General features: G+C 43.8%; 1 protein-coding gene across 2 annotated transcripts in view; it reads right to left on the reverse strand.

The window, feature by feature from the left end:
• Positions 1–10,440, reverse strand: part of LMTK2 (lemur tyrosine kinase 2) — an 82,350-nt gene that overhangs the window by 53,080 nt on the left and 18,830 nt on the right. Inside the window, exons 1-2 of one of the 2 annotated variants that reach the window (XM_029220069.1) lie at positions 4,394–6,301; positions 1,209–1,333 (exon numbers count right to left, since the gene is read on the reverse strand). In XM_029220069.1, coding sequence (XP_029075902.1) covers positions 1,209–1,274 — 66 coding nt within the window. In that variant the 5' untranslated portion in view covers positions 1,275–1,333; positions 4,394–6,301. Of the gene's footprint in view, positions 1–1,208; positions 1,334–4,393; positions 6,302–10,440 lie in introns of those variants that run through there. The other variant, XM_029220068.1, reaches the window with a different exon arrangement.

The following is a 10,440-nucleotide window of genomic DNA, read 5'->3' on the forward strand; positions in this document are numbered from 1 at the left end:
CCTGTGCGGCGCAGTTGCTGGGTTCCCACAGAAGTGTCTGCACTGATCCGAGAGCCTAGGTACTCATGTCCTCCATGTCTGCGGTGAAATCTTCTAAAGAAAATGACCTGTGCTCATGAGCCTTTCCCCCCGGACGCCCACCCCAGTCCTCCAGCCTCCATCCTGTGTGTGTATAACACTGGTGTCCAGCCAAAGGGACAGCACATCTTCTCTCCTCAGAGCTGCCACCAGACCCAAGGTAAAGGGAACACACGATAGAAACAGGTGTGAGGCTCGAGAAATAAGGTCCACACATCCACGAAAAAGGTTTTCCCCTGATTTGAACCACAGTCCTCAGGACTCCTGGCACAGCCCTAGTCCAGTTGGTAAAGCTCTATATTAAAGACCATTTCCTCTGCATGTGCACAGTCCTTTTTTTTCCTTCTTTTATGTACTCCTTTTTAATAAGTCTTCACTGAGCCCTAACACATGCCAGCGGTAAGTTCTAGAGGGGATATCCCAGCTGGTTTCTGGCAGACTCCACCCATCCTCAACAGCTATGACAACAATCCTTCTATATTATCACCTCCCCCACCTCCACCCTCCACCCTGGGCAAGCTTTACAACTGGCACCCTTCTTTTCTCCTCCTTAGGGAACTCAGGGCTCGAGGTAAACTGAAAGATGCTCTTCCTCACACACAAAACACACTGGCCTCAATGATCTCAACAACCACAAATTCACCAGCACATAGTTTGGAAAAAAATCAAAACCAGCCTGCTTCTCCTTACAGGTCTTGTAGCAAGTGAATTCAATCATCATTCCTTATTCCTCACTTGACAAAACTTAAATTAAAACAGGCAAGTGGCTACTGTCAATGATGCTCTGAGGCAGGGCCAGCACCTGCAGCCGGTGAGCCAAATCCAGACCACCTACTTTATTCTGTACACGAGATTTCACTGGCACACAGCGGTGACCACCTGTTCCCATGCTGTCTGTGGCTCACGTGGCTACAATGGCCGAGTTGAGAGCTGAGTAGCCATGACAGAGACTGTACGGCCCACAGTATTTACTATTTACAATAGCTCTTTATTTAACTTTAATATTTACTATCTGGCCCCTACAGAAAAAAATTTGCCAACTCCTGCACCCAAGGGACTGTGATATACAGCCGTTCTATTGGTAAATGTATCAGAGGATGACTTTAAATGTTCCTACCATCTGTGCTCACCTTAAAGTCTATTTCTGGGTCCTTACAGCAGGATACACAGTTTACAATTAACACTATTAATATCATTAAACTGCACACAGACAGGATCACAAAAGATGAGGAAATTTCTGCAGCAGGTGCCTCCCCTGGAAAGAGAAATAAACAATATTAACATGCGCATTCCAAAATCAACTTTAATAAGTGAATCAATATATTTTCTGCCAGATACAAACGGGACCAAGAGTTAATAAAATAATGCTCAAATGCTCAAGATAAAGCTGATGACCAACCCAGGATAAGAAGTTAGAGGGTTTTTTTTAAAAAAACTTCTGATTTGGGGACTTCCCTGGCGGTCCAGTGGTTAAGACTTCACCTTCCAATGCAGGGGGTGTGGGTTCAATCCCTAGTCAGGGAGCTAAGATCCCGCATGCCTCGAGACCAGAAGCAATATTGTAACAAATTCAATAAAGACTTTAAAATTGGTACAAATCAAAAAAAAAACCTTAAAAACTTCTGATTTTGAAACAACTTCAGATTTACAGAAGAGTTGCAGATACAGTGCAGACAGTCCTCATATACCCTTCACCTCGCTTCCACTAACATTAGCATCTTACATAGTGTACTTATCAAAGCTAAAACAGTAACACTGGTACAATACTATCAACACTAATTGAACTTCTGACTTTATTTGGATTTTACCAGTTTTTCCATCAACACCGTTTTTCTTTTCCAGGATTCAATCCAGGCCACCAATGTTGCATTTACTCATCATGTCCACTTAGTCTCCTCCGATCTCTGATGTCTCTCTGTCCGTGTTTCATAGCTCCAACACTCTTGAAGAATACTGGTCAGTTATTTTGTAGAATGTCCCTCAAATGGGGTTACCTGATGTTTTCTCATGACTGGACTGAGGTTACAGATATCTGGGAAGAATCTAGAACACCACATGGTGAAAGGTCCTTCTCATGACATCGTATCTGGGGCATGTGATGTTGGCACAATCATTACCAGTGACGTGAAACTGGATCCCTTGGCCCAGGGGGTTTCTGCCAGGTTTGCCCACAGTGAAGTTACCCTTTTCCCTTCGCATACGCCTCTCTTCAGAAGCGGGTCACAAAGTCCAGGGAACACGCACGGGTAAGGGAATTAAGCTGTACTTCCCGGAGGGAGGAGTGTCCCAGGATGTGTAGACACAGGTTAAAAGGACTACAGTAACTGATACCCGGGGATACACTCTGAGGCTCTTCACACACCCCGGGTCTCCGGGAAGCTTTACACCATAGTTTTCACCGGAGTCGTGCGTCTTCCCTGCAGCAATGAATACTGTGATGTTCTAGTGGTGATTCTTCTATTTCCCTCATTCCTTCTACATTTACTACTTGGTACGCTTCTGTAAGGAAGATTTGTCCCTCCTCCCACACTTATTTATTCAGTCATTTACAAAGTTATGAACTCATAAGATATTTATTTTATTCTTTGGGTTATAATCCATTATTCTCATTTCTTTGTGGCCCAAATTGTTCGAGCTTTGGCCCCTGGGAGCTGTTTCAAGTTGACTCCTGGGTCCTTCAGACATGCCCCATCCTTTACTTTTTTCCTCCTATACTTCCTCACTCTCTGATGCTATGGGAAGCTCCAGGCTCCTCTTATATTTTCCCTCCTCCGGCTTTAGAATCAGCCACTTCTCCAAGGAGCCCCTGTCACAATAAGGAACCTGAAAACTACAGCCTGTGACCACTTTTTGCTTGCGGGGGCAGGGGCAGCTAAGGATGATTTTGACATCTTTAAAGGGCTGTGTCGGGGGGGGAAAAGAAAAGAATTTGTAATAGATACTGCATGTGAGCCATTGACAGAAAAAGTCTGCAACCCCTGTCTAGACCAGAAAGATTCTCTCTGCTTACTTTCAGCAAAGATTTAGTTATCTGGAAAGCATCTTATTCAACTAGGGCTAGTTTGAACCTTTTTTTGTTAGAGCAAATTGTTAAGTCTTACCTACCAGCGTTCTACTAAGAAATACACTTTTCTTCTTTCTCTCCTGCTTTGAGATATAACTAACATATAACACGGTGTAAGTTTAAGGTGTACGACATGATAATTTCATATACATATATATTGTGAAATGATTATCACAGTAAAGTCAGAAATAAACTTCTCCTTAAAATCCCCACCAACAGCTAATTACATGTTCAGAGGCACCAAGCAGGAGGCCTGGAGACAAGTTAAGGAACGATGCCACCATTTTTCTTAAATGAGATCACAGGACCTGAAGAAAGCAAAAACTAACCAAACTCTTATGTGAGTAAAACACATTCTTGAACATAAAATGCTCTTCTTTAGTGAAGAGCAGAGAAGCCTAAAGGAGTCAGCACGTCAAGTGCAAAGCAGGAATGAATTCCTTTCCAATAACACAAGTCTATCTGAGAATGAGCACTGCTGGAACCTGCTTTGTCACGAGGGGGCTCGGACTCCACTGCAGCCTTCCTTCTTAAAAATAATGCCATTGACCAAAGGTTGTCAAGCACGTGCAAGCTCTAAACCCACAAAATCGAACACAGAGGGAAATCCACACATGAACACAGAAGAACACAGAATTCCCTGACTAGGGACACCGGTGTCCATCTGGAAAACTAAGCGAAGCAAGGGGCCTGAGCCACTGAGAGCCGACCTTCTAGAACCAATACTCAGCTCGGCCTGTGCTGCTCACTGGTATTTTCTTATAACTCTGTTTCACTCCCCCTGACTCATATAATAAGGATTAAATACGATTCCTGAGGCTTATGTGGCAAAGCACTTTCATATACACTGTATTTTACTGATTTTTTAAAATAAATTTATTTACTTATTTATTTGTTTATTTTTGGCCATGTTGGGTCTTCGTTGCTGCGCACGGGCTTTCTCTAGTTGCGGTGAGTGGGGGCTACTCTTTGTTGCAGTGGTTTCTCTTTGTTGCAGAGTCTGGGCTCAAGGCACGCAGGCTCAGTAGCTAGGTTCCCGGCTCTAGAACACAGGTTCAGTAGTTGTGGCGCACGGGCTTAGTTGCTCCGCGGCATGTGGGATCTTCCCAGACCAGGGATCGAACCCGTGTCCCCTGCATTGGCAGGCGGATTCTTAACGACTGCGCCACCAGGGAAGTCCTATTTTACTGATTTTTAAGATGAGGTTTGCCCACTGCATTTTAAGATCTCTAAATTTCAGGGCTATCTTACACTCGAAAGAGAGCTGTTTTCATTGGCAGCATTTCTTCTTTTTTTTTTTTTTTTTTGTGGTACGCGGGCCTCTCACTGTTGTGGCCTCTCTCCCGTTGCGGAGCACAGGCTCCGGATGTGCAGGCTCAGCGGCCACGGCTCACGGGCCCAGACGATCCGCGGCATGTGGGATCTTCCTGGACGGGGGCACGAACCCATGTCCCCTGCATCGACAGGCGGACTCTCAACCACTGCGCCACCAGGGAAGCCCTCTTCTTTCTTAATGGCACAAAAATAAGGGTGTGTCATTATCGGTCATGTCTGAGATTTGATAAAATATAGTATTATTTCATTTGATCGTCACAACGCCAGCTCCATGTCACAGACGAGGACACCGATGTGCCTAAGGACACGAGGTGGGAAAGCGGCTAGGCCAAACTCTGGGTTCAGGGGTGCTGGGTACAAGTCCCTTGATACCATATTGATTTCCCTCATTGTTTTTAACATTTAAAAACAGCCTAAGTGCTTCGAAGGAAACCTCTCACTGTAATTAAGACAGTTCATACTTCTCCAAACTCCAGAGGATGAATAGTAAACAACTTTTTTCTCTTTTCATCTATAATTTATCATTACACCCTATCATAAAATTTGATCAAAACTGCCTGAGGGCCAGCGCAATATCTGATCCATAAAACTGTCTTCTGTGAGTCATCAGGCAGGCATGAAAAGTCATACCCGTGTTAAAAATAACTAGTTATGTGGAGTTTTGCCTGACCTTGATAACGTATTTATTTCTGTTAAGACACTGCAGGGGCCTCTGCTCTCCTGGACTCAGATTTCCTCAAGGCATACAAGTCTACTCCACCTCAATGTCTACCAGGCCCACTGAAAAGATTCTAAATCACTACCTGAGATATTTACTAGATAGCCTCTAGTAGACATTTTTACAGTTTTACCATTCCTAGAAACTATTTTATTTACTGTATTTTTCTTTTGATCAGCCCAAAGTCCTATGCTTTAAAAAAAAAAAAAACAAAACTGTATACCAACAGAGGAACACTTCCATACAATAAAGAAAAACTTGTATAAAATGAAGAAATCAAACCAGCCTCCTATAGGCTGGAAGGTGAGATGGGTTTGCATAAACCTCAGAGAGGAAGTAAATTCTAGACCTGAGGAACTACACTAAAATCCCCGTGGCCCCAGTGGTCAAACTACAACCCAGGACCCTGGAAGGTTCCTGATTGCGACAGCTGGAAACTATGAAGAAAGACAGTTTTCTTTTGACACTCTCAAGTCTGCAGCATTCAGAGACGTGTTAAGTCAAACCAATCATCGCCTACAGAAAAACATCAATAATGACAGGAGTCTCTCCGCACACTGAGGCTGCCTCGCAGATTACAAACTGAGAACAAGGATGATTAGAGGTTTGGGGTACTTCGTACACCTCCCCAAGACACCGATGCAAAAACACATGGTATCTCCAAGGTACAGTCTATGAGTTTTCATTTTAGTTTCCAAACCATTTTAATAGATACCTAGCACTTGATTCAATAAGCAGAAAACCTAAGAAACTCTGAGAGGTAGGTGCATCTTATCTGTTTTATCAACAGGTAATCTGGGGAACACAATTTCTCAGTAATGACGCAGAGTAAGTGAGGAGTGCTATCCGATTATTAATTCAACCATTATAAATCCCTGCCTAGAACCATGATTAAAACTTGAGCACATGCGTAATTAACTGAAGAGTCACCTGTGAATCCTTTTTCAGATTAAATTAAAAATTTTAAAGGTTCATAGATAAAAAGAAATGATGATCAATGTCTAGATCCATGAGGGATTGCAAAACGCTGATATTCTAACTTTGTCATTCCCTCTTTGGTTACCAGCTGATATACTGATATCAGTTTACAAAGAAAATTTCCCCATATTTACTATCTGGTTAGCCAGTGGTTCAAGTCGTAAAGGGTGAGACTGAAACTTCAAACCCTTTAATCACATGGTTGGTTCCTCTGGCCACCGGCCCCCATCCTGAAGGTACTTAGGGGCCAAGAGTCACTTCAATAGCATAAATTCGGGTGTGGTTGGAAGGCGCTTGTTATTAATAACAAGAGGTGCTCCTGTCACCCCATCACTCAGGAACTTCCAAGGGTTTCAGGAGCTCCGTGCCAGAGGAGGGGACAAAGACCAAATAGATATTTCCTCTTATGTCCAAGATATACAGACCCTAGAACAGGGCTCAGGAAACAACGGCCTGTGGGGAAAGACTGCCCACTGTTGGTTTTGGTATGGCATGCTGGCTAAGAATAGTGCTTACATTCTTAAATAGCTGTTTAAAAAAAAAAACCAAAAGAAAAATATTTCATGACAGGACATTTGTATCGACAGCTAATAATGCAAAAAGACAGACAACCTGACATTACCTGCCTCCAGATGGAAAGACACACCACCACCCACTACACAGTACTACCCAAAACAAACAATCCAATAGTAACAAAATATCAAACCTGCATCTGACCAAGCCTCTCGATCTAAATACCAATTAACAGGAAATAAAGAGAATAGCGGAACGTATTAAATTTCACAAGAACATAATCAGCAAAATTTAGGCTATGAAAAACACTCAAGGAGAAAACCCTGATGAATTACAAGGAGAGAGAAAGAGAGATGGAGAAGGAACTAAGAGATTTTAAAAGACCAACCAACTGCAATGTACAGGTGTTAATTTGAATCATGATTCAAAAACCTTAAAAAAATTATGACATTGAGACGATTGGAAATCTGAACACTGACAATTGACCATATTAGGGAAGCATGATCTAGTTCTCCTAGGAGAGAATGATAATGGCTCTGTTTTTAAAAGTTGTCTTTATCTCTCAGAGATAGTGACCTATTTAACAATGACTGGAATTTGGTTCAGAATAGTATGAGGGTAGAGAAACTGATGGGGGTATTATGAAAAAAGATGGCCCCAATCCGAGTCAATGGGTGGGTGAAAGGTACTTTTGTTCGTGGGAATTCATTATAGCCTCTGTCTAGTCTGGTGTATGTTTGAAGTTTTCCATTTATTAAATAATTTCTTCACATCCATTAAATGAAAAGTTTAAATAGGAAAAAAAAGTAGATATAACAATTTACAATCTGTGTGTCATAGTTTGCTAGAAATGCTGTAACAAAGTACGAACTGGTATGGACAATTCTAGAGGCTACAAGTCCAAGATGAAGCAGGGTTGGTTCCTCTGAGAGCTGTGAGAGACGGATCTGTCCCAGGTCTCTCTTCTCCCTGGGAATCTTCACATCACCTTCCCTCTATGCCTATCTCTGTGTCCAAATTTACCCTTTTTATAAGAACACAGTCATGTTGAATCACAGCCCTCCTAATGACCTCATTTTAACTTCATAACCTCTGTAAAGACCCTGTCTCCAAATAAGATCACACTCTGAGTTATAAGAGGTTAGGACTTCAATATATGAATCCGGGAGGGGGATACAATTTAACCCATCTCCAGGATGTATGTTTAAATGAAAACAAGAAAAAAAAAAAAAAACAGAAACAAACAGAACAGGTCGCAACAGTGTGTACACAACGTCACCAGCAGGCAACAGTGGGCACCTACGGGGAGGGAGACCAGGAGGAGGGGACACAGGGAGAGGTGGCTCCATCCTTCCACGTCTTGACTTCTGTACCAGGGGCTTCCCATGGTTGTCAGCCGAAAGCCCAAACCCCTTAACAAGCCTTACAGCATCCCTGGTCCTCCAGCCCCCGTTCACCTCTTCGCCCTGCACCCTCATCACTCGCCCCAGCTCTCCACCTGCAGCGACGACGGACCTCTCCCAGTCCTTCCAGATGGATTCTCTGTGACCTCAGTCTTCAAGTTCACTTTCTCCCCCACCAGAAATCCATCATTAATCTACTGGTTAACAGGATAAACACATGCTTTCAGGGTCAAACAAATAAGACCAAAAAGTAGCATTCCTTCAGTAATTTTATGCTCTTACTCAGCAAAGATTCTCCCCCATCACTAATCACCCTATGTCCACGGCACTGGGGTGTCCCTCCCTTGCCCCAGTCATGGCTTATCACTCGTTCCCCAGGTTGCACACAACTCCCACTAACACTCTTTACTTGCCCATTTTGCAATTCTTGTTTAGCAGTGTAACTCTTAAGTTGTTTTCTTTAAAAAATAAGTTTTCTTAAAGAGTGGGTTTCCCCCAGCTTATATTCTCCTGTGATAGTGGGTATTTATTTCCACACGCCATGCTCTTTGCACAGTCTCATCTCACTGGAAGCCGTCAGAGTGGTTTCACCCCACGCCGGCAGAGAGGATCCAAAGGCACCCTCTCCTCCACGGGCCCCCGATGGTGCTGCACAAGGAGCCTCCATTGCCGGTACCCCAAGTAACAGGGAATCTTAACAGATGCCTTTTAAGACACGAGTCTAAACCTGCGTGTTAGTCTGCTCGGGCCACCATAACCAGACACCAGACACTGTGCAGCTTCAACAACAGAAATCTGTCTCACAATCTGGAGGCTGGAAGTCCAAGACCCAGGGGTCGGCACAGTTGGTTCCTTCTGAGGCCTTGGCTTGCAGATGACCATCTTGCAGATGACCATCTTCTTTTTTTTAAAATAATTTATTTATTTATTTATTTTTGGCTGTGTTGGGTCTTCGTTTCTGTGCGAGGGCTTTCTCTAGTTGTGGCGAGCGGGGGCCACTCTTCATCGCGGTGCGCGGGCCTCTCACTGCCGCAGCCTCTCTCGTTGCGGAGCACAGGCTCCAGACGCGCAGGCTCAGTGGTTGTGGCTCACGGGCCCAGTTGCTCCGCGGCATGTGGGATCCTCCCAGACCAGGGCTCAAACCCGTGTCCCCTGCATTAGCAGGCAGACTCTCAACCACTGTGCCACCAGAGAAGCCCCCAGATGACCATCTTCTCGCTGCGCTGTGTCCTCCTCTGAGCGAGCATCCCTGATGTCTCTTTGTGTTCAAATTCCCTCTTCTTGTAAGGACAACAGTCATATTGGATTAGCAAGAAAGAGCTAATGGCCTTATTTTAACATATTCACATCTTCAAAGGCCTGATCTCCAAATACAGTCAGTCACCTTCTGAAGTTAGAGGGTGATTGAGCTCAGCCCTGAACACTGAAAATTTATTAATTTAGGAACACCATCCCCACTGGTAGGGGATCCATGCTTGCTGGCACCAGAGCCAAGTATACGCAGCCTTCCTCCCTGGCTTCCCAGGACGCAGTGGTTTGAAAATGGGAACGGACTCTATAGCAGTTAAAGCGAGTGTCAGATACGTACCTAACCCTTCTGTTCTCCACCCTCACCCTCAGGAAATGCACAGGAGAGATTTATGTGTCTACTTGACAATTAAAGCTGGTGCCCACTGGGCTGACTAGACAAAGGAAACCTGGCAGAACTCAGAGAAGCTAAGGACCAGCAATCTTCCAAACCAGTGCCAGACATCAAGCCCAGGCTTTTTTTTTTTTTTTTTAAGTGTAGGACCAACAAGTCCACCTTCCTTTTCCAACATCCTGACAAGCAGTTCTACATCTGGGAGACCAGTCAAATGCATCATACTACTCAAGGAAAAAGATTCAGACAATCATTGCAAATCACACATTTTTATTTAACACCTCAAAATTACAAACCCATCTATCATAAAGGTTTCCTGTGCACAGAATCTTCAGTCACTAAGTGTTTTCCTTGCCTCTTAATTTAACAATACACCTATTTATAATAGCATTAAACACTCTAGAATCTCCCTGATGAATTCTAATATTAGGAAGGGAAAATGAAGCACAGCACTAAATATACCCAACCGCAGGGAACAGTAAATAGTGCGTTGATGATCTAGCCGATGAATCAGAGATTCCACAAAGACCCCTAAGCCAGGACATCAACAGCCTAGAAAAACAAACCATGCTGTGTGCTAACCAGTGAAGTGCTCTTCTTGTTCAGAAACAATTTCCAAGGTCAGCCAACCGCACTGTTCTCTCACACCTGCAGAAAGCTTATATACTTTTTTTTTTTTTTTTTTTTTTGCGGTACACGGGCCTCTCAC

The sequence above is a fragment of the Monodon monoceros genome, unplaced genomic scaffold (assembly GCF_005190385.1).
Source record: "Monodon monoceros isolate NGI ecotype Baffin Bay Population unplaced genomic scaffold, NGI_Narwhal_1 Super_Scaffold_13, whole genome shotgun sequence".
Taxonomy (NCBI): domain Eukaryota; kingdom Metazoa; phylum Chordata; class Mammalia; order Artiodactyla; family Monodontidae; genus Monodon; species Monodon monoceros.